At 40.2% G+C, this 25,646-nt stretch overlaps 1 protein-coding gene across 1 annotated transcript; it reads right to left on the bottom strand.

Annotated features, from left to right (window-relative positions):
* Positions 1 to 3,212: 3,212 nt before the first annotated feature.
* LOC125899552 (interferon-induced protein 44-like) lies at positions 3,213 to 15,335 on the bottom strand. The gene is made up of 8 exons (XM_049593941.1): positions 15,132 to 15,335; positions 7,990 to 8,074; positions 7,813 to 7,846; positions 5,598 to 5,796; positions 5,130 to 5,285; positions 4,761 to 4,929; positions 3,826 to 3,926; positions 3,213 to 3,705 (listed from the first exon to the last, which is right to left on the bottom strand). Exons 1-8 carry the CDS (start codon positions 15,333 to 15,335, stop codon positions 3,523 to 3,525), a joined length of 1,131 nt encoding a protein of 376 aa, XP_049449898.1. The 3' UTR covers positions 3,213 to 3,522.
* Between the last annotated feature and the right edge of the window lie 10,311 nt (positions 15,336 to 25,646).

The following is a 25,646-nucleotide window of genomic DNA, read 5'->3' on the forward strand; positions in this document are numbered from 1 at the left end:
TTTCAGTAGTGTGTGTGAGAGCATTTCAGCAGTGTATATGAAAGCGTTTCAGTAGTGTGTGTGAGAGCATTTCAGTAGTGTATATGAAAGTGTTTCAGTAGTGTGTGTGAAAGCATTTCAGGTGTGCATATGAAAGCATTTCAGTAGTATGTATGAGAGCATTTTAGCAGTGTACATGAAAGTGTTTCAGTAGTGTGTGTGAGAGTATTTCAGTAGTGTATATGAGAGTGTTTCAGTAGTGTGTGTGTGAGCATTTCAGTAGTGTATATCAGAGTGTTTCAGTAGTGTATACGAGAGTGTTTTGGTAGTGTGTGTGAGAGCATTTCAGTAGTGTATGTGAGAGCATTTCAGTAGTGTGTGTGTGAGAGCATTTCAGTAGTGTATATGAGAGTGTTTCAGTAGTGTGTGAGAGAGCATTTCAGTTGTGTGTGTGTGTGAGCATTTCAGTAGTGTATATGAGAGTGTTTCAGTAGTGTGTGTGAGAGCATTTCAGTAGTGTATATGAGAGCGTTTCGGTAGTGTATATGAGAGTGTTTCAGCAGTGTGTGTGAGAGCATTTCAGTAGTGTATATGAGAGCATTTAGCAGTGTGTGAGAGCATTTCAGTAGTGCGTGTAAGAGCATTTCAGTAGTGTATATGAGAGCATTTCACATGTGTGTATAAGAGCATTTCAGTAGTGTATGCGAGCGAATCATTTTTCAGTCATGTGTGTGACAGTGTTTCAGTAGTGTATGTAAAAGCATTTCACATGTGTGTGTGTGAGTGGTAATTCTGAATAATGTCCCTGTCGGCCCCTCATATTTAAGACTCCGTCCTACAGAGGAGGAAACATCCTGGTTTGAATCTCGACCCCATGTCCTCCTGTGTCTCCTTTTGTCGAATAAAGACAGAAATGATTGAGTGTGTATTGTTGTAAGTGTTGCTATTGACATAAAGTGTGAGCCTGAAGATGTGTCTCAGTTTCATTTAAACAGCAACCTGAGCTTTTACGGCCTGTACTGAAACCCCACCGCCAACATGGAGCACTCTGTTCATAACATTAGTGTGACACCACACACACTATCTGCCCGTTCAGTGTAACAGACAGAACTCTAATAGAACTGTGACAGAACTCTTCGCTTGGATAAAACCTAGAGAGAACATTAAACTTTTAAAGAACTCTGATGGATCTTTCACATAACAAAGACAGAACTCTGAGAAAACTTCATTTTGACCAAAATCTCACAGAACGTTTAATAGAACACTGATGACACTTTGATAAAACTGTGATGGAAAGTTGACAGAACTCTGATGGATCAGCTCAGTGTATTATCACCACTGACGTCAGGCTGTTCTGCAGGTGGAACTCAGTCACCAGAATAAATGTTGACACTGAACATTTCTTCTAACCACAGATTCGTTACATTTGTACATTATTATATGTTGTGACTTTATGTTTCAACAGTTCTGTGGTTAACATGTGTTCAGAGACAAAAAAGATTATGTTTGGGGAAAGAGACGACTGGTCGCTCTGTATATGCAAACGTGGATAAATGTGTGTGTGTGTATATATATATATATATATATATATATATATATACAGTACAGGCCAAAAGTTTGGACACACCTTCTCATTCAATGCGTTTTCTTTATTTTCATGACTATTTACATTGTAGATTCTCACTGAAGGCATCAAAACTATGAATGAACACATGTGGAGTTATGTACTTAACAAAAAAAGGTGAAATAACTGAAAACATGTTTTATATTCTAGTTTCTTCAAAATAGCCACCCTTTGCTCTGATTACTGCTTTGCACACTCTTGGCATTCTCTCCATGAGCTTCAAGAGGTAGTCACCTGAAATGGTTTTCCAACAGTCTTGAAGGAGTTCCCAGAGGTGTTTAGCACTTGTTGGCCCCTTTGCCTTCACTCTGCGGTCCAGCTCACCCCAAACCATCTCCATTGGGTTCAGGTCCGGTGACTGTGGAGGCCAGGTCATCTGCCGCAGCACTCCATCACTCTCCTTCTTGGTCAAATAGCCCTTACACAGCCTGGAGGTGTGTTTGGGGTCATTGTCCTGTTGAAAAATAAATGATCGTCCAACTAAACGCAAACCGGATGGGATGGCATGTCGCTGCAGGATGCTGTGGTAGCCATGCTGGTTCAGTGTGCCTTCAATTTTGAATAAATCCCCAACAGTGTCACCAGCAAAACACCCCACACCATCACACCTCCTCCTCCATGCTTCACAGTGGGAACCAGGCATGTGGAATCCATCCGTTCACCTTTTCTGCGTCTCACAAAGACACGGCGGTTGGAACCAAAGATCTCAAATTTGGACTCATCAGACCAAAGCACAGATTTCCACTGGTCTAATGTCCATTCCTTGTGTTTCTTGGCCCAAACAAATCTTTTCTGCTCGTTGCCTCTCCTTAGCAGTGGTTTCCTAGCAGCTATTTGACCATGAAGGCCTGATTGGCGCAGTCTCCTCTTAACAGTTGTTCTAGAGATGGGTCTGCTGCTAGAACTCTGTGTGGCATTCATCTGGTCTCTGATCTGAGCTGCTGTTAACTTGCAATTTCTGAGGCTGCTGACTCGGATGAACTTATCCTCAGAAGCAGAGGTGACTCTTGGTCTTCCTTTCCTGGGTCGGTCCTCATGTGTGCCAGTTTCGTTGTAGCGCTTGATGGTTTTTGCGACTCCACTTGGGGACACATTTAAAGTTTTTGCAATTTTCCGGACTGACTGACCTTCATTTCTTAAAGTAATGATGGCCACTTGTTTTTCTTTAGTTAGCTGATTGGTTCTTGCCATAATATGAATTTTAACAGTTGTCCAATAGGGCTGTCGGCTGTGTATTAACCTGACTTCTGCACAACACAACTGATGGTCCCAACCCCATTGATAAAGCAAGAAATTCCACTAATTAACCCTGATAAGGCACACCTGTGAAGTGGAAACCATTTCAGGTGACTACCTCTTGAAGCTCATGGAGAGAATGCCAAGAGTGTGCAAAGCAGTAATCAGAGCAAAGGGTGGCTATTTTGAAGAAACTAGAATATAAAACATGTTTTCAGTTATTTCACCTTTTTTTGTTAAGTACATAACTCCACATGTGTTCATTCATAGTTTTGATGCCTTCAGTGAGAATCTACAATGTAAATAGTCATGAAAATAAAGAAAACACATTGAATGAGAAGGTGTGTCCAAACTTTTGGCCTGTACTGTGTATATATATATATTTTTTTTTTTTTTTGGAGACACTTTCTCCCTATACAAGTTTCCCACTTTTCCTCTGTGAACACGACAACATGTATGAGCTCTTAAAGTCCAGGGATTGATAAACTGACATGAGGCTCCACATGCTCATTCAAAGATGTTACTTTTCCAAAAAAAAGTCACTAAGGAGGACTGAGGAGTAAATTGTGTCCACATGTGTGTTGACTCAGCAGAGATAACATTAAATGAAGCTGATCTATAGGAGAGTAAATATTTCAAAGCAATACAAAACGCCCAGGAGCCCCACTGCGTTATATTCTGATTCATTTTTCCTCTTCCTTTTCTTTAATTTTGTCAATGAAGTCGTCTCCAAAGTCGATCATTTTTCTCAGTGCGCTCAGGATCAGGATGTCAACATCATCTTTCATCTCGATTTCTTCACTGTAGTTCTTCACAGGAAAGATGCAGTTCATTGGGATTCCCACAGCTGAGCTGAAGTCTTTCATCTGAGGGTTTCAGTCCATAAATTAGCGTGACTCAGTGTTTCTGTGCTCATATAGTACAAATATAGTAAAATAACATGAGGTTGTGTTTCTGTTCAGACTCACAGAAAGACGGAACCTTACCTTCTGCTTCACGTACTTGCTCATGTACACATTCCTCAGGGTCTTTTCAGTTTCAGGACAGGCCTCATCAATTTTGGTGATTATCATCATCTGGGGGATCCCTGCAGACAGAAACACACTCACTATTTTAGCTTTTCAGCCAGTTTCTTTTCATCTTTTATTAGGTGGAAGCCATGACCCAAAGCTAACGTGATGAGGGTCATTTAGTCTTTGTTTCTGACAGCACTAAGTCTGACGTCTCATTTTATCAGTTTACCAAAGTATAAAGCTGGCAGGAACCCATAACACAAGAGAAATGACACATACATCTGTAGAAATGAACACGGCCCATCAGTCATACCATGTTGTTGTTATATAGGTTACGCTGTGGTAAAGCCCTACATCAGCACTTTATCTACATGTTAGATAAATGATCCATCAATAGACTCCATCAATGACCAGCTCAGTGTTAGCAGTGGTAATAATATTTTGAGTTCAACATGAGTACGTAATTTTTTTGAATGATTAAAAAATGTGAAGTAACAAGTGAACTATCTGCAGGATGAGAACATTTATACTTTGTGCAAACTATAAAAATCTCTGTTCAAACACTAAAGAGAGGAAAAAAGCTTCAAGCCTAAACAGTGTTTTTAGATATATTTCTTTGTATTATGGTCTGTATCAAACTGACGATGTGTTGATAAAATGACTAATGAATATGATGTAGAAGTGTTGGTGCTACACTTTGTGTTTTAACACCATCGAGCCTCATGGGTAACTGTTGGAGTCTGATAACTGAGATAATCAGATCAAGTTAAAGCAGTTGGCACAAACACTCTGAGTAAACTCAGTGTTCTCAGCAGGATGTAACTTCTGTAAATGATCCTTTTTATACAACAGGAATATCAATACTCTACAAAACTGTGAATGAACAGAATAATTATCGTTGATCTTACCCAGGTCCCTGGCCATCTCTCTGACTTCTGCCATCTTCCTCAGAACTGAGTCTGTAATTTCTGCTGAGTTTGCAGAAAGAACACACACCAGGACATGAACTCTGTCGTCCAGAGAGGGGGATTTGTTGTAGCCCGGATTAGCATCTGACAGTGGACCAGCAGCATTGAACTGGAAAACAAAGAAGAACACTGTATGTATAACACAGTATTTCTCTTAACTGTGTTTCTGTACTTATCTTTATGTTGTAGGTGTTATAGCTTAAATGTAATGACCAGATTGAAGTTTAAATAAAGTTGTAGCTGAAATTAATCGGAAACATATTCCACCCAGTATTAAGTTTGATGATGTCAAACATTTAACAGTTGTACCATGTAACCCTCTTTCACGTGTCCTTCCATGGTCAGTTTGATGTCTGCAGGAAGAACTCCCTGGGTATCGCCTTCCTCCAGACCCATGATGTCATTGAAGACGATAGGATACGTCCCTTGGTTTCCTTTCCCAATTTTGATATAATGAGTTTCATACTGTGACACAGAAACAAATGAAATGCTTGTTTTACTGACAGTGATGCCATGTACAGACGCACAGCTTTGATTTACAAGCTGCAGCTGAGGCTCATGGGTATTGTAGGTTTTTGAGTCAATCAGATTTCTCTTAAACAAAATTGAAATAACTGAAGTGTTTCTTCTGAAGATAAACCTACAGCCGTAACACTGTCAGAGCCAAATTATTATGTTGTGTTAGTCTGATTTATGTTTTTACTGTGTTTCTTCATACATTTATTTCATTTGTTAGAGCTGATGTTTCTGTTGAACACAAATCTTAAGGTTTTGTACTTTTGTGGTGAAACTTCTTCCAGCAGTTGTTGCACTGGCCGCAGCAGGAACACTCATTCTGCCTCGTATGGTGCTGACGACAGAGTTGATGAAGCTGGACTTTCCAGCTCCAACAGGCCCATACAGAAGAACTCGGAGAAGATTGATGCCATCTGTTACAGGCTTATAGTCTCGCACACACTGAAGACTTTCTTCGTCTCTGTTTCACGAAAAAATGGGATAAATATTACTTTATCAATATATATGTGTGTATGTGTGTGTGTGTATATATATACACATACATATATACATATATATGTTTAGGTTAAAATATTTAGATTGTAGCAGGTTATTTATTTTAACACCAATAAACCAACAAATAAGAATCTTAATACACATTAAAGCCACTGAATTGGTTTTATCCTGACATAATATCAAATACACATTCACAAGACCTGTCCATATGACATAAAACAGACTCACAGAAACACAAATAAAAGAAATCAAGTTATTGTGCAGAATAATTTGTGTTAGTAAGCATCTAGAGATAAATGAGAGCAGGTATAAAGCTAGTACATAGCTGGACCGTGTATGATATGATATGATTTGGCATAAGTGGCAGTCAGTGAGTGAAACTGCTGTAAAAACCTCACGTGGGTGTAAATGAGCACAGTTTGTACCTATTTATTTGGAAAGAGAATGACTATAACTATAACAGGGAAATTGCAACAGTTGACAGACTAATGGTGTAACTTCAGCACTCACTCGGTAGGGACAGACTTCATTGTTTAAAGTCCTGAAGAAGTAAAACTCCAGCAACATTGGAATAGGCTATACAGAACATCTTGTACTTTAGGGCGCTGGGCAGTAGGCAGCCTTCTGCAGCCATTCTGTTGCTACTTATCTTTATTTTCCTCATTTTCCTTCTGTGTATTTTAAGCACTTTGTGTAGGCAGATTTGCACTATATTTTTTCTTGCATCTTTTTGGAGACCTGCACTCATATCCGAGGACATGTGGAGATACTGTTGTTGCAGTGAAACCCCACTACTTGTGTCCCTTCCTTGTCCCTTCAAGAAGCTGAGAGTCTATGGTGGTGGGGTTGGTGTCCTCTCGTGGTGGTATCTCCTTCGTGTGTGCTGTGCTCATCTGTCCACGCCCCATCTTAAGAATTCACATGTGTGTGTTGGGATATGTGTGCACGTGTGACATGGGGTGTGTCCTACATGGGCTACCGTCCTCCCTTGTTAGCCCACCTCTCTCTCTCTCAGCTTCAGTTAATTCCCTTGCACTTCTCTACTGAGTGTCTGAACATGTGCTAATTGGCCCCTTTAGTAGTATTGTTTATTTGTGATTGATTATTTTAAATTATTGTTAATAAAGAATTACTGTTGGATGGAACCACGCCTCCTACCTCAGAGTATAACCAACCTGATATTGGTTATTGGTTATATATTACTAGTTAATGCCCTTAACAATGACATAACTACTACCCAGCAACAGATGTAAAGTTAATATAATATAATATAATATATACATATAATGTATGTTTTCTTTAGTGTTTAATCAGCTGAAAATAAGAAGTGTTGTGTTCTCGTTCCCTCAGAATGAGCTGTTTACATCTACACAGGGAGCAGGTCCTCGTCTACAGAGATCGCCATGTTGCACCGCCATGTTTCTACAGTAGCCCAGAAGGGACAAACCAAACACTGACTCTAGATAGAGACATTCATGTTTTCACATCAGCCACTGTCATTCTCCTACACACAATATTTTATTTGTTTTCTGATTCACTGTCTAGTTTAAAAAAACAGCTGCGTAGATAGTAACTCAGCAAAGCAGCACAGACAACTTTATTACAACTCTCATAATCTATTATTATTATTATTATTATTATCATCTATTATTTCTCACAACTTCTATAATGGAAACAAAGACAGAGAGTCTGTCTGTGAGCAAAAGACACTTTTTACATAATTTATTGTCATTTCCATTCAGTTACATGTGAGCAGCGTCCAAAATGTACTTTTTGACTCACCGGCCATTACTGAAGCTCACCCCACTTGTTGAGTCTGTGCTAATCAAGTATTCAGGCTCTCTTCCACATCATTCTGAGCTGGGCCCACACTGCTCTGCTGAGAGCACTCAGGTGAGTTTGTTTCTACATTTGTGTATCTAAAGGAAAGTTCAGAGACACACAGCACAGGGACACCACATATATGTTTGAATGAACTCACCCCCAGTTTATCTCCCTCCATTCCTCACTGAAAGCTGAAGAGAAAACTGTGTCATTATTTAGAAAACAAGCAAATCATGTGAATACACAAGTTGAGTAACAAAGTATATTTTCCCATATGAATAATGATTATAATAAAACTTGAAAGGATGTTCAAAAAATAAACGTCATATCTTACTGAGAGATGGTGGGGGTGGTGGTGCATCTAGAAAGACGCCAGAGGAAACATTTAAATAAATTCTGCAACACTTTTCATGTGAGGCCTACAACATGTTGCCTGAACATGGAATTAATAAATATGCAAATATTGCAAGTTATATTGAAGTGTCTCTTAGACCCCATCCCAACAGACTGACTCATTCATACCCACACATTCACATTCACTTTGCATCCATTTAAAGGCCCAGTGTGTAAAATGGGTTGAAAACAGTGACATCAGTGGTCAAATTCTAGATTGCAGGGCTCACTCGCTCACCCCTCCCGTCGGGTAAATGACGGTGGCCTCGTAGGGACAAAAAGCCTTGCGCACGAGTTTTTCAGGAGTAGGTCTATCTAGTGACCAGGTGAATGTTCATTTAGAAATCTAAACCATGTTACGATATTGTAATGAATCCCTCACGAGCAGGAGACCAGAGGAGCGTTCGGGAAAAAGGCCCGTTTATTTGAGCACTCCAGAAACTCCGATAACACTCCAGGGGGTAAAAGACTCTGTCCCAAACTCTGACTCTTCTAGCATAACAGACACACTTCATACACACATACTCGTTTACCATACCGAGTGGGGACCCCCTCCCCTCTCTGCTCCACCAATCTCCAGCCCGCACACTGACTGACAGCGTAGCCTGTAAACAGAGCTCAGCTGTTTATTTAGCCTAGCAATATCTCCGGACTACAGTAGCTGCAATGGACGACTTTGAACGCGATTTTGAAGAGTTTCTTGTAGCGGACACAGACCCAGAGCCATACCTGTTTGAGCCGGAGCATACAGATGAGGAACTCCATGTGTTTGATGCTGAGCGGGCGAGAAGAGAGGCTGAATGCACAGAATGGGATTCGGTGCTACTGCTGCCATCGCTGGGGAGATATATCATCAGGAGGAAAAGCGCTGTAGAGAGTGCATCACAAGGAGTGAAGTTGCATCTTTTTTTCCTCGCAGATGACGGTTCGGGTTCATTCTCTCCTGTTGTGTGGTAAGTGTGGTCCATTCGCAAACTTCATAACTAAAAAAACTTTTCACTACTCTCTACTGACGAACTACTAACAGTCTGCTGTTTCCTCCTCCTTCTTCTTTCCTTCCGCTGTCTTCATTGGTTTATTTATACGCACGAAACGCGTTCTCTGGCTGGCTGGATTGTCCACTCGGTCTGCCGTACATACATGGCGGCGCAAGATGGCGACCTCTGTAAAGCAAGGCCCTTGATATATACAGTACACGCCAAAAGTTTGGACACACCTTCTCATTCAATGCGTTTTCTTTATTTTCATGACTTTCATGACATTCAAAACTATGAATGAACACATGTGGAGTTATGTACTTAACAAAAAAAAGGTGAAATAACTGAAAACATGTTTTATATTCTAGTTTCTTCAAAATCGCCAGGCTGTGTAAGGGCTATTTGACCAAGAAGGAGAGTGATGGAGTGCTGCGGCAGATGACCTGGCCTCCACAGTCACCGGACCTGAACCCAATGGAGATGGTTTGGGGTGAGCTGGACCGCAGAGTGAAGGCAAAGGGGCCAACAAGTGCTAAACACCTCTGGGAACTCCTTCAAGACTGTTGGAAAACCATTTCAGGTGACTACCTCTTGAAGCTCATGGAGAGAATGCCAAGAGTGTGCAAAGCAGTAATCAGAGCAAAGGGTGGCTATTTTGAAGAAACTAGAATATAAAACATGTTTTCAGTTATTTCACCTTTTTTTGTTAAGTACATAACTCCACATGTGTTCATTCATAGTTTTGATGCCTTCAGTGAGAATCTACAATGTAAATAGTCATGAAAATAAAAAAACCGCATTGAATGAGAAGGTGTGTCCAAACTTTTGGCCTGTACTGTATATATATAAAAGCATAATTATAAGGCTACGAAAACCAAACAAATTTTATTTTATAGCGATCATACACTTGTATAAACATATTAATGGGTAGAATATTCAGATTCAGATTCAGATTGACAATAAACCATGCCAAATATTACACACTGGCCCTTTAAATTAAAATATACAACTGTAGAGCTGTACCAATATGTACACATCCATGTAGAAGCAAATTAATACAGCCTTCATATTCTTGGTTCTTGTTTCCATTCAGGTAACGTTTGGGTCATGGTCTGCGCCTTTACTTCATTCCTCATGTGTCAGCTGTTTTCCCCCTCCCCTTTGTTTCTTGTGGATCCTTGTTTGTCTCTCTGTGTCTGGGTGTGGCTCATCAGTCCTGCTGCAAATCAACTCTTGCTGCCAATCTGCCTGCTCATCTGAAAGCCATCCACCAGTCAACTCCAGCAGTACAAATACCCCGGCTCTGCAGTCCAGTCTCCACCAGATCGTGCAGTCTGCCTTGCGCTACTAACCACCGCCTACTTGTTGCTGATTGCTTTTTTGTCCCCTTGTGGATTTTTACTTAAAATTGGCCTTTTTCTGCCTCACATCCACATTCACTGGTTACCCATTTGCCTGCCCTGTTTCTCCTGAGAGCCCAGCTTCAACCCAAGATATCCATTCTTCTTTTTAATAAAGACACTTAAAATTGAACAGCTATCTGGGTCTCACTTTTGGATCCAGTTCTCTCCATTTCATGCAACAGTTTGAGTTTCCTGCTTCTCCATAATGCTCATATATGATTCCCAAAGATGAAAAAATGTCCTTTCGCTTTCCTTTAGCAATGAGTGGTGATTCTAAGAAAATCGCAAAGCACTTTCATTATACACACATGTTGAAATGCATTATTATGATTATGTTGCTGATGTCGGGAAATGTGCAGCCTAATCCAGGTCCTGTCACTGATGTGATATCACTACAAACACCTGCTGATTTTTTAAATAGGTCTGGTACTGGTTTTGTACATATGAATGTGAGAAGTCTCCTGCCAAAGATTGATATGGTTAGAATTTGGGCCAAATCGACTGATGCTGATATTATGGTTTTATCTGAGACATGGCTGGGTAGATCCACTCCTGATAGTTATATTTATATGGATGGGTATAACATCTTTCATACTGATCGCCGTGCTAAAGGTGGAGGAGTGGCAATCTATGTAAAAAATAAGTTTCAGGCAACGGTTCAACTATCCAAGTCTATGCCTAAACAATTTGAATTGCTCGTATTGAAAGTTAAATTTACAAAGAGCTGTGTTATGACAGTTGTGGGGTGTTACAGACCTCCTTCTGCATCAAAGGATACATTATCCTTGTTGTCTGATTGTTTGTCATCTATAAATTATAATGAATTGGTTTTATTGGGGGACTTAAATTGGGACTGGTTAACTCCTGCATCTGATCCTTTTAAATTCTTCTGTGATTCAGCGCATTTGACCCAAATTATAGACTCGCCAACTAGGCCAAACCTTAAACATCCTGAGAAGTCGTCGCTCCTTGATTTGTTTTTAACCAATGTTCCACAGAAATTCAAAGCCACTGCTGTTTTTGCAAATGATGTTAGTGATCACTGCGTTACTGCTAGTGTGAGAGACACAAGGTTATCAAAATGTAAAACACATATCATAATTAAGAGAAATTTTAAGTTGTTCTGTGAACAAGCTTTTTTAAATGACCTTTATCTTTGTGATTGGACCAAGGTAAATTTGATCCCAGAGCCTGAGATGGCATTGCAATATTTTAAATCATTATTTTTGGACATTATAAACAAGCATGCTCCTCTTAGAAAATATAAGATTAAAGGACGTGATAATCCGTGGTTCTCAGAGCAACTGTCTGATATACTTCATGAGCGAGATCTTGCTTGGGCAACTGCAAGAAAATCTAAAAATAATTTAGACTGGCAACATTTTAGGCACCTGAGGAACAAATGTGTCTCTCAAATACGTAAAACTAAATCAGATTTTTATGTTAAAGAAATGTGTGACAGTACAAACAACCTTTCTAAATTCTGGAAAGTTATTAAATCACTACCTTCAGGCTCCAGGGACACTATGCTGCCAAATGCATTAAAGCTGAATGATGAAATTATTACAGACAAAAAAAGTATGTTAGATTCCTTGAATCAGCACTTTATATCTTCTGGTTTGCTGTTTGAGCGTGAAACACAACAAGAGATGTGTCAAGAGGATTACTCTTTGCCCAAGGAAAATGTACCTTTTGATTTTGATCTTGTCCCTACTACTATAGGGGAGGTTTATGCTGCTCTTATAAGGTTTAACACCAAGAAATCCTCTGGCCCTGATGGGTTGGATCCTTACTTTTTAAAAATTGCAGCTGAACATATTGCAGAACCTTTGACACATATTTTCAACCTGACTATAGAAACTGGAATAATACCTAATGTATGGAAGACAGCATATGTCACTCCTTTATTAAAAGGTGGCGACCCATCAAATCCCAATAATTATAGGCCGATATCTAAACTATCTGTTTTAGCCAAGGTGTTAGAAGGGCTCATAAGTGACAAGTTGAAAGATTTTTTAACAACAAAAAAACATTTTAAATGAATTTCAGTCTGGTTTTCGTAAAAAACACAGCACTGTCACCGCCACTATGAAAGTGTTAAATGACTTCATAAGTGCTATTGATTCTAAAGAATACTGTGCTGCATAGTTTTTAGATCTGTCAAAGGCTTTTGACACAGTTGACCACTCTGTCCTGTCTCAGAGATTGGTGGATATTGGAATTTCTTCAAAAGCTGTCAAATGGTTTGGAAACTATTTGAGTGGGAGAACACAAAATGTTCAGGTTGATGGTGTATCCTCCAACTCCTTGATTATTCAAAATGGCGTCCCCCAGGGTTCCATATTGGGTCCCATTTTATTTACTATTTATATAAATATCTTGTGTCAAAATGTAACTGACACAAAGTTTCATTTTTATGCGGATGACACCATTTTGTATAGTTCTGCTTCATCATTAGCAAGTGCCATAGAACATCTGCAATCTGCCTTTAATATCGTTCAGAAAAATCTTTATAAATTGAGATTCGTACTCAATTCTGACAAAACTAAAATTATGTGCTTTTCAAAGTCAAAGAATACAGATGATGATGTTTGTCAGTGTGATGGCCGCACTTGCAGCCACACAGTTGCATTAAGGTCTGTCCCCCGGTAGCACTCACACTTTGGTTTCTTTTACATTTGTAGTTCATTTTTCCCTCATTTAGCTAATCTTAATTACATTTCACATTACAAACAAATAAATGACAACACATTGGATTTTGTTTCATACATCATACTCATTTTATTTTACAGTTTTGACAGTACATTAGTTTCTATTTGTAGCGCGCACATTTGGTTAACTTTTGTACAGTCACTAGTTTCTTTAAATTGTTCTAATTTTCATTTCTGAGTTACCAGTGTGCAGGTGCTGCTTCTGAAGGACATCTGGCCACGCTCAAGCAAAGGATGTGCCCCAGGAACTGAAACTGTTAAATACAGGAAGTGGCCAATTGGGCCGTACCAATTCCTGCCACCTCATAGGGAGAAACTGTTATTTTTCCATTTAGTTATATTGTTTGTTTCTCTTGATTAAAAATTTAGTTTTGGTATTTTTGGTTTGGTTAATTTAGTTGAGTTAACCTTTTTTGGGGGGAATTATTCTGTTTTGTTATTTATTGCTTAGTTGGTAGTGTTTGTCTGTCTGTCATCCCTCTTGTGTTTTAATGGTCTGATCAGCCAGTATATATGTTCCCCATTGTGTCTACTTTGGAAGGTCTGTTGTTGGTGTTAAGGTCACTTAAGTTCAGTTTTGTTTATTTGACCTCTTTTATGGGCCCAGAACTTTAGTTATACATTTATCATTTGTACCTTTTTTGTAGTATTGTGTAAAATAAAAGCTTTTTTTTTGAAAACCACCTGAGTCTCCTCTTGTCTGCCAGCTCGGTCCCTTACAGTCAGATTGTTACGCTATATGACAAAGTGATTGAACGAGTATCAGTCTACAAATATCTGGGATTTTTCTTTGAAGAAAATTTGTCTTTTAAACATCACACTGAGTGTCTTATGAAAAAACTCAGGGTTAAGTTGGGTTTCTATTTCAGAAACAAATGTTGTTTCTCCTTTAGTGCGAGAAAAAGACTTATACAAGCAACATTTCTATCAATACTTGACTACGGTGACATTTTATATATGCATGCAAATTTATCTTCTCTGAAAATGCTGGATTCAGTGTATCATGCAGCATTAAGGTTTGTAACTGATTCTGGTTTTCGTACTCATCACTGCAGCTTGTATGAGAGTGTTGGTTGGCCTTCTTTGCACAATCGTAGATTGGAACATTGGTACATTTTTCTTTATAAGGCCATATTGCGTGATTTGCCTTCTTATTTATGTTCTGTCTTGCTTCCTAAAGTCACCAGGAGCTGTAATCTTCGGTCAGATGGACAAATTACGTATGTCGTTCCTCGAACGTGAACTGTCTTTGGTGAAAGTGCCTTTAAAGTATTTGCACCCTCGTCCTGGTGTGAGTTACAGAGACATTTTAAAATGGATTACCTGCCAAGTATGGAACATTTTAAAAGTAGGATTAAGGACTATTAAAGTACTGAATGCACATGTCCTGTTACTGAGCGCTGCTGGTGATTACTGTCTTGAAGTGAATTGCCAACTGTTTTGTAACTGTTTGTTTCATGTTGTCTGTTTTAACCTATTGTGTTTTTTAGTGCAACTATTATGCTGCTGTCTTGGCCAGGACTCCCTTGCAAAAGAGATTCTGAATCTCAATGGGACTATTTCCTGGTAAAATAAAGGTTAAAATAAAAAAAAATAAAAATGTATGTTAGCCTTTCCAAACCAATACAGCTTGCCAGTTCTCGAACCCACATCTGTAATGAAGGTGCATCCATACTTCTCCAATACAGGGCTATAACCTTGCTGGCTTGAACATGTCCAAAGTCCAGAAGTTTTGTCTTTTCAAATGTATGTGCAAAGTCCTGTGGGTATATTCCCAACACACAGATTTTGGCATTACATGGTACACTAACATTAAACATCTCTGACAGACACTTAGTAACATCTTTCCAGAAGCTTTGGATCTTATTACATTCCCATAGGCAATGAATCAGAGTTCCTTTCTCATTTAAACATTTTGTGGTAACACTTTATATTAAGGTATTGTAATAAGCCGATTCCAAGGCTGTTAGAGTTTCTGTTTTGCAACATTACCGACATTATTCCTGGGCTGTGCTGGGTTCCAGTCTCCACCTGCTGATCACCTTCCGTCCTCCGCTCCTCAGAAAGCTCTAGCAAAATGCAAACACCGCTCCCGAAACCCAGCAGACGCACCGACTCCAGCTGCTGCCCGCTGCCCAAAAGAGCTAGAGCCCCGGCCTCAGCAGTCGGCTCTGCGGCTCCGGCAAACGACGCCATCCGGTCAGCGCTGTCATCCATTCAGTCATCTTTTTCAAGCATGAACTCAAGAATCCAGACCTTAGAGGCCTGTGCCGCTCCGTCTTCCAGCTCTCTCCAAGCCACCGTGTTTACATCCCGGTACCAGGCTGCTTCGTCCTCAGCTGGAGGACCATCGTCGCGGACCGACGACGTCACTCCGGCACCCCTCGATGGCATCACAATCCCCCGTAGATCTCTGGGAAGTGCAGTTCCAATCTCCACTGGTGTCCCATTCTACCCTCCTGCTGCTGCCATCTCCTCCAATCTGAGAAGCCAGATCCTCCCAGGTAATGATGCTAATCTTGTTAAAATCCTGCTGTGCTCAGATTTCAGCGATAGGCGTGTAGTAGACTGTGGTGATGTGTCTGTGATGCTAAAAGATAGTGATCCTAGACTTTCAAAGACTCTGACACTAGCAGAATTCACTGTAGCTTTTGGTGTGTTCAGAGATGTAATCTGTGAAGTCCATCCATCCCGCAGAGCTGAACTGGACACTTATCTTGCCATCATTGCCGATCTTGCCATGACATACGGTGGAACTCTGTTCTATGAATACCACAAATCATTCTCTGCAAAAGCTGCCATGTTCATTCAGGTTTAATCAAAGACTGGACTGGTCTGTGGTTGACCTGGCTTTAATTAGCAGGCACTGCACTGGCCGACAAGCTCGTTCCTGTTCCATTTGTGGCTCTTTCTCACACTCCTCCAATATGTGCCTTAAACCCGTGGCTATAGTTCATCTGCCGGCTGGCCAAAATCTGAGACTAAGCTATTGTGGGGACGGGCATCCAAAGTCAGTGTGCCCCAGAAGAACCTGCCTTACGAGTACGGAAAAGAAAAATAAAACCTTCAACCCCAGTCAACGTGCCTGAGTTGGGAAAGGCTTTAAGGAAGCATCCAAACCGCTGCTTTGTTAATTATTTGATCACTGGACTGATCCAAGGTTTCATGGCTGGTCTAATTTGGTTGCCTAAAGTGTCATTCATTCATTCATTCATCTTCTAACCGCTTCATCCTCTTGAGGGTCGCGGGGGGGCTGGAGCCTATCCCAGCTGACACTGGGTGAGAGGCAGGGTTCACCCTGGACAGGTCACCAGACTATCACAGGGCTGACACATAGAGACAGACAACCATTCACACTCACATTCACACCTACGGACAATTTAGAGTTATCAATTAACCTGCATGTCTTTGGACTGTGGGAGGAAGCTGGAGTGCCCGGAGAGAACCCACACTGACACAGGGAGAACATGCAAACTCCGCACAGAAGGGCTCCCACGCCCGGGATCGAACCGGCAACCCTCTCGCTGTGAGGCGTCAGGAAGGGAAGTCAGGAAGGGTTTCATGATCGGACGATAAATCACCCTTTCCTATAACGCGCAGTAACCCCATTAGTGTTGCTACCCGTAAATATTCTGGCAAAAAGCATCTAATTATCAATTTATCTGCTCCTCACAACGACGAAGCCCCAAGTATTAACAGTCTCATTCCGCTGCCGCCATTCTCACTGTTTTATGCCTCAATCGACGATGCCATTAAGCTCATTAAACAGGCAGGTAGGGGTGCATGGTTATCAAAAGCTGATATCACTGACGCATTTAAAGTTATGCCTTTACACCCTTCTCAGTGGCATCTGTTTGGCGTTAAATGGAGAGAGAAAATTTATTTTTCAGTTAGACTCACCTTCGGGTGTCGCAGCAGCCCAAAATATTCGATACATTGTCAGAGGCTCTTTGCTGGATTCATCTCAATTTCGCCATGCCTGTTATTCCTCAGGGCCGCTCCTTCATATCCAGGCTTCTCGACCTCTCAAAAACTGTCGAAAATCTACACAGCATAGTTAATTTGGATGAAGGGTGCAGATCAGAGCTCCTGTTCTGGTCTTTGCTGCTCCAGGAATGGAATGGCATTTCTTTTTTCTATAACGATAATCCAGAATCTTCTGTGGTCATTATTATTCACTGACGCAGCTCCTTCCAGTGGTTTTGGGGGGTTCTTTAATAACCAGTGGTTCGCTGATGTGTGTCCAAAAGAACTGTCATCTTTACCAGCCAATGTTCTTTCTTCTGCATTAATGGAAATATACCCTATTGTTATAGCATGTCTTATTTGGGGGAAACACTGGTCCAGGAAGCAAATCCTCTTTTTCTGCGACAACGAAGCAGCTGTCCATATTATTAACAAAGGGCGTTCCTCCATACCATTCACTAACACATTTGTAAGACGACTTACTTGGGCATCTGTGCTGGGGAATTTCATTATTCGAGCAGTCCATATTCCAGGATTAGATAATAAGATTGCTGATGCCTTATCTCAATTTGAATTTCAGAAATTCCACCAAATGTGTCCAGAAGCTTCGCCATCCAGCCTGCCTTGCCCTCCTTTCCACCAAACGGTGCTAGATTGACCCTGCAGTCATACATGCTGTCAGCGGCTCATTATATGCGTTCTGGATTAGCAAAATCCACATTAAAACTGTATGACTCTGCATGGTCCTATTTCACCTCATTTTGTTCAACTTTCTCAGTTGCTATTTTGCCTGTAAATATTCCCACTGTATGTGCCTTCCTGGTTCACTGCTTTGAGTCCCGCAAAATGCAGTCGTCCTCCATCAAAGGCCTTCTAGCAGGTGTGCAGTTCCCCCTGTGCTGTTTGGATCCATCCACCAACAGCCTGCTAGGAAATCCATCCATTCAACTCCTGCTAAACAGCTTTAAAAGAGAGAAACCACAAGGCAACGATATTCGTCTCCCTTTCACTCCACCATTATTGCACAAATTAATCACACACTTGAGGGATGGGTGCTTCGATTCATATACAGACTTACTTTTAGAAACTGTTTTCCTCACAGCTTTTTACGGCTTTTTAAGATACGTAGAGTTCACCACTCGCACAAGATCTTTTGATCCTTCTCACGACCTCACTATAGCCGATGTAACAGTTAACAGCCACTACTTTTGTCTGTACTTGAAACATTTCAAAACTGATAGAGATAGGAAAGGAACTTCTGTTGTAATTGCTCAAACAAATTCTGCTTTCTGTCCGTTTTCTTCCATGGTCCGCTACTTGAGAAGCCGTGCTCAAGCCAGCCAGCAGGAGCCGCTGTTTGCCACAGAGAGAGGGGAGCCCATGTCATGTGCTTGGTTCACTGCTCGTCTCCGCCTCCTCTGCCAGTCCTGCGGACTCCAACAAGAACGCTACACAGCTCATTCATTCCGCATAGGAGCAGCTACAACAGCAGCAATGATAGCGCCTGTGTCCACCTTAAAAGCCATGGGCAGATGGTCATCATCTGCCTATGAATGTTATCTGCACCCTGAGGTTCGAGCCATCCTAGATGCTCAAAAAGCAATGAGTGCTCTGTAAATGCTGGCTATCATAACAAAAATATAGACCATGGCTTGACCATTTTAATCTCTTCATATTTCCATTAGGTTGAAGGTTTTGAGTAATTAGATTTAATTTCCAAATTTCTATTTAAAGAGGTTTTTCCCACTGTGGGTCCATCTGTGCTTGCAGTTATTAACAGCAGTCTGTCCTCAGGTGTGGTCCCTGAAAATTTTAAACATGCAGTTGTGCAACCTCTAATTAAAAAAACAGGTATAGAATCTGCAGTTCTGGCTAATTACAGGCCTGTTTCCAAACTGCCTTTTCTGTCAAAAATCCTTGGAAAGGTTGTCTACAGTCAATTAATGTCCTTCCTGGAGGAGCACGATATTCTCGAGGTTTTCCAATCCGGTTTTAAAACATTGCACAGCACAGAATCAGTGCTTTTAAGAGTTTTTAATGATATCTTTTTAGCTTCTGATTTCGGTGACTATGTTATTCTTGTACTTTTAGACTTAACTGCTGCTTTTGACACATTGGACCATGATATCTTGATCTCCCATTTGGAGCACTGGGTGGGCATCAGTGGCATAGCACTGGAGCAGTTCAGGTCATACTTGGCAGATTGAACTTTTTGTGTGAGCCTTGGTGACTCTGTATCCTCCTCCTCTCCTCTGTCGTGTGGTGTCCCACAGGGCTCAGTCCTAGGCCCGCTTCTCTTCTTTCTGTACTTGCTCCCACTTGGCTCCATACTTAGAAAGCATGGTATTTTATTTCACTGCTATGCGGATGATACTCAGATTTATATGACTTTTAAAAAGAATGAAGCATACTCTGTCAGTCCATTACTTAAGTGTCTTGGTGACATAAAGGCCTGGATGGCTCTGAACTTTTTAAATTTTTACGAAAAGAAGACAGAGATGATGGTTTTTGGTGGCACCACTGAGACGCTCTGTCTAGATCTGGGTTCCTTGGCCCAGTACACCAAACTGAACATCACTAACCTGGGAGTTAAAGTGAACTCTGATCTCAGGCTCGACAATCAGATCAAGGCAGTCGTTAAATCGAGCTTTTTCAAATTGAGGCAGCTTGCCAAAATAAAACCAATTCTTCCCAGGCAGCACTTTGAAACAGTAATCCACGCATTTATCACCACTCAGCTGGATTATTGTAATGCACTTTATGTGGGGGTTAGTGGGTCCTGCATCAGCCGTCCCCAGATGCTTCAGAACGCCGCTGCGCATCTTTTTAACTGGCACACGTAAACTTGACCACATTTCCCCCATTTTAGCCTCACTCCACTGGCTGCCCATACACTTTAGGATTCATTTTAAAATTCTTTTATTTGCTTTTAAATCCCTCAATGGTCTTGCTCCACCCTACCTCTCTGAGCTGCTGCATACGTATTCACCTACCCGCTCTCTCAGGTCAGCTGATCAGCTGCTCCTGAGTGTGCCAAAAACTAAGCGCAAGCTCAGAGGGGGCCATGCTTTCGCTGTGGCAGCTCCTAAAATGTGGAACGATTTGCCTCTTCACATTAGACAGGCGTCTTCTCTATTTTTAAATCTCTTCTTAAAACCCACCTCTTCTCCCTGGCCTTTGACACCCTGGAAGACGTCGATTTTGTTTTTGTTTTATTGTTTGTTTTATTTTATTTTATTGTTTGTTTTTATTGTATAGCTGTTATTTTTTACAAATGTTTTATGTCTCTTAATTTATTTTACTTGTATTTTATGCCTTGTGTTAGCTGTTTTTGTCTTTTATTTATTCTTCTGTACAGCACTTTGGTACTCTGTGGTTGTTTTAAAGTGCTTTACAAATAAAGTTGGATTGGATTGCATTTTCTCCGCAAACAATAATTATTTTGCCGTGGTCCTGCTTGATGCCGACTACTACTGCTATTGTTACTAGTCATTCCTCCACTGTTTTACTACACATATAATTATCATTGTCACAGACCTGTACTATCGCGATTAGTACATACTCATAAGTGTAAAATACATACCATCATAAACAACTGTTATTGTTCAGCTTTCTATAATTGTTATTGTAGCTGTAGCTGTCATTATTGTTGTTGCTGTGCATGTGTCTCTCAATTCAACAGACTTTATTAGCATAGGATGACATTTAACATGCTGCCAAAGTACACATACAATTAAAAGGCAGTGAATAACATTTAAATAATTACACAAATAATAGTCAACAGAGCAAACCATGTATCATAGGTGTACTGTATGTATCAGCTTATCAGATCCTCAGTGATCCTACCACCCTCTCCACCTAAAAGAGGCAGCAGGTAAAACAAACTCCTGCAGCAGAAAATTAGAACAGCAAGGTACAGCAAATCATTTGCGCCTGCAGCAACTACATCAGTGAAATATAGCTGCAAGCAGCAATGCTGGACCTTTAAAGCTTTAAAGCTGGGTGGGATCAAGACCTTTGACGGGCGTCCAAATCTCTACCGGGCCACTCTGTCACTTCCTATAAGTCAACTGTAGGAACATTTTGGGGACATGCTTTAAAGGCTCAATTAAAGGTCCACTGAGTTTGGGTGATGTTTGAACAAACCTGCGTTGATTTATGGCCAAATTTTGCGAAAGGTTATTGCACTTGTTTGGAGCTTGTGGCGCCCCCTATTGACCAGTTTCAAAATGCTCTAACAGACGTGGTTCATCAGTATTATTTAACATACCATGCAAGTTTTGCAATGATTGGTCACATGCCTTTTTTGCATGCGCTGTGCCCCTACGCATTGTTTTGGTCAGATTCATAAAGCTGTGCGGACACCTGATTCTCATTTATTAATCTCGATCATTGTGGTGCTGGGTACACGGGCTCGAGCCTCATTCCCACACCCACAGTTCATCATAAACATTTGTGCCCCTCCACCACTTATCAGACCTGTCTATGACAAATACAATAAAGAAACAACATGTGTTGCATCTGTGAGGTTCTCCAACTTCCGCCCCGATGCGCACACACACACAGTTTTCACAGCTCATAAAGATAACACCAGGGAGATAAAAACAAACCTTCAAGAGCTTTCTTGAATTGTACAGGAATCAATTTTAAATATAAGATGGCAGAGCACTCCATATCACTGAACCTCTTTGGATTAAACCAAACTGCAGCTGAGATGTTTGACAGACAGGAGACCTACGTTTGTAATTACTTTGGATAAAATAATTGTGGCATTGATGATTGTAGGAAAAGTAGGAAAAGTGATCATGAAAATTTCAAGGATGGGTCCTGTTCGGGGAACTGTATGCAAACAGAGCAATCTGTAATTAGTTGATTTGATAAACACTGATGATGCCTAACAATGGTTGAGAAGAGTGAGATTGATTATTCATACTGCTCATTTCTAAGGACATAAGATATGAGCAAGTTTGGTAGAATGAGTACTGTTCAAACTAAGTTACAGTGATAACTATATGGATAAACCAAAGGCTCCGTTAGTTATAGTTTAACATAGGTCAGACTTCTCCTATTTTAGTTATAACTGTGCTGATCTGTTATTTTTCCAAGATAGAGATTTGTAAGGTTGAAAACCCAGAAATTGCTCTGACTGCACTTTTGAAAAAATAGTGTTATTAATTTTGAATTTAGACACTGGCTATTGTTCCCTGGCACGATGCCAAAGAGAGGTCAACAAGTTTTCTGTATATTGAGAGATTATGTATACAGTGAAACAAATCACTTATCTTAACGAGTTCACTGTTTATTCCCGTAGCAGTTTTATCAGGGTTTTTGTATAACCTGAAAACTGTTGTGTCATCAGAAAATATACTTTGGACCACGTCCAGCCCAGAAGCAATCTTCAAGTGCCCAAGCTAAGGACTGGTATAGATTGGTATGGATTGATACAGATTGGTATGGATTGGTACCGATTGGTATGTAATGGTATGGATTGATATGGATTGGTACCGATTGGTATGGATAGGTATGTCAAGGTATGGATTGGTACCGATTGGTACGGATTCGTACAGACTGGTACGGATTGGTACAGACTGGTGTGGATTGGTACGGATTGGTATGGATTGGTATGGATTGGTACAGACTGGTACGGATTGGTACAGATTGGTACGGATTGGTACAGATTGGTACGGATTGGTATGGATTGGTACAGACTGGTACAGACTGGTACGGATTGGTACGGATTGGTATGGATTGGTACTGATTGGTATGGATTGGTACAGATTGGTACGGATTGGTATGGATTGGTACAGATTGGTACGGATTGGTACAGATTGGTACGGATTGGTACAGATTGGTACGGATTGGTATGGATTGGTATGGATTGGTATGGATTGGTACAGACTGGTACGGATTGGTACAGATTGGTACGGATTGGTATGGATTGGTATGGATTGGTACAGATTGGTACGGATTGGTATGGATTGGTATGGATTGGTACAGATTGGTACGGATTGGTACAGATTGGTACGGATTGGTATGGATTGGTATGGATTGGTACAGATTGGTACGGATTGGTACAGATTGGTACGGATTGGTATGGATTGGTGTGGATTGGTGCAGATTGGTACGGATTGGTATGGATTGGTATGGATTGGTACAGATTGGTACGGATTGGTACAGATTGGTACGGATTGGTATGGATTGGTATGGATTGGTACAGACTGGTACGGATTGGTACAGATTGGTACGGATTGGTACAGATTGGTACGGATTGGTACAGACTGGTACAGACTGGTACGGATTGGTACGGATTGGTATGGATTGGTACTGATTGGTATGGATTGGTACCGATTGGTACGGATTGGTACAGATTGGTACAGATTGGTACGGATTGGTACCGATTGGTACGGATTGGTATGGATTGGTACAGATTGGTACAGATTGGTACGGATTGGTACCGATTGGTACGGATTGGTATGGATTGGTATGGATTGGTACTGATTGGTATGGATTGGTACCGATTGGTACGGATTGGTACAGATTGGTATGGACTGATATGGATTGGTACCGATTGGTACGGATTGGTATGGATTGGTACTGATTGGTATGGATAGGTATGGATTGGTATGGATTGGTACTGATTGGTATGGATTGGTACGGATTGGTATGGATTGGTACAGACTGGTACAGATTGGTATGGATTGATATGGATTGGTACTACTATTAAACCAGCCCCGGTGCAAAGTTAGTAAAGATCACAGTATTATATTATTTTCATTTTGTCTCAGCTGCTGAGACTAAGGAAAGATAATTACTAAAGTCACAAAAACTACACTGTTAACTGTAAATAAGTGCAGCAAAACCTTCGCTAATATAAAACCAATACTTTATCAGTACAGTGTTTATATTAAAGGCTGCTGACTGCTGACGATGTCCAGCCCATCAATATTTCCTGCTTTTAAAATCCAGTCCAGATGAATTTCTAATCAAATATCCCGGCTTTAGACAGTTTGGTTGAAACATTACTTCTTTTCTTAAATTCTTCTTCATTTGTTTGAATGAAAGATAATGGCCCAGAGACTGATTCCTGAGGTACTCCACAAGTGATGTAACATCAGATGGATGAATGTCATTATCATTATAAGAAAGGAAGAACTGTTACCTGTCCTTGAGGTAACTCGAAAACTAAGGAAACTCAGTTTTATTTCCTATAAGATGGGAAAGTTAATGTACTTAAAGGTATGTAAAATATGCCGAACCAAATGATTCAGCAGTTTTTGAAAAACAAGTTTTTCCATGACAGGTAGACTTGAGATTGTTCAGTAATGACTGAGATTCGCTGGATCACCTTCTCTGTAAACTGGAATGATCTACAGCAGTGACAACACATTACATGTGAGGGAGTGAATGAAACTTGTTACTACTTCTGATCAATGCACTGTATAACTGTGAGTTAATTATGGTTATATTTTGGATTTTTAAACTGATCTGCAGCTAATAGTGTATCTTACCTGGATCAGAAAAAAAAAAGCTCCTCATCCGTTCGACTACAGACAGAAAGGAAGACATGAAGAAAATTATTATTAACATACAGCACACTGGGAGTATAGTTATATACAGGAGTATAGTTATATACAGGAGTATATGTCATATACAGGAGTATAGTTATATACAGGAGTATATGTTATATACAGGAGTATATGTCATATACAGGAGTATAGTTATATACAGGAGTATAGTTATATACAGGAGTATATGTTATATACAGGAGTATATGTCATATACAGGAGTATAGTTATATACAGGAGTATAGTTATATACAGGAGTATATGTCATATACAGGAGTATATGTCATATACAGGAGTATAGTTATATACAGGAGTATATGTTATATACAGGAGTATAGTTATATACAGGAGTATATGTCATATACAGGAGTATAGTTATATACAGGAGTATAGTTATATACAGGAGTATATGTCATATACAGGAGTATATGTCATATACAGGAGTATATGTTATATACAGGAGTATATGTCATATACAGGAGTATAGTTATATACAGGAGTATATGTCATATACAGGAGTATAGTTATATACAGGAGTATATGTTATATACAGGAGTATATGTCATATACAGGAGTATATGTCATATACAGGAGTATATGTTATATACAGGAGTATATGTCATATACAGGAGTATAGTTATATACAGGAGTATATGTTATATACAGGAGTATATGTCATATACAGGAGTATAGTTATATACAGGAGTATATGTCATATACAGGAGTATAGTTATATACAGGAGTATATGTTATATACAGGAGTATATGTCATATACAGGAGTATATGTCACATACAGGAGTATATGTCACATACAGGAGTATAGTTATATACAGGAGTATAGTTATATATAGGAGTATATGTCACATACAGGAGTATATGTCATATACAGGAGTATAGTTATATACAGGAGTATATGTATATGTTTGTTCTGAGACTAAACATTTTGGTAAGAAGAGAATGGGTACTTCACTCAAT

This window comes from Epinephelus fuscoguttatus, linkage group LG13 (assembly GCF_011397635.1).
Source record: "Epinephelus fuscoguttatus linkage group LG13, E.fuscoguttatus.final_Chr_v1".
Taxonomy (NCBI): domain Eukaryota; kingdom Metazoa; phylum Chordata; class Actinopteri; order Perciformes; family Serranidae; genus Epinephelus; species Epinephelus fuscoguttatus.

Bases quoted from the DNA above. Each gene is read 5' to 3' on its own strand.
- LOC125899552 (XM_049593941.1), bottom strand. From the start codon at position 15,335: ATGGCGTCGTTTGCCGGAGCCGCAGAGCCGACTGCTGAGGCCGGGGCT. The intron at 7,847-7,989 runs GTAAGATATGAC...TTTTCTCTTCAG, and splicing joins ACCACCCCCACCATCTCTCA to CTTTCAGTGAGGAATGGAGG. The intron at 5,286-5,597 runs GTACAAAACCTT...TCTGTGTCACAG, and splicing joins GAAGAAGTTTCACCACAAAA to TATGAAACTCATTATATCAA.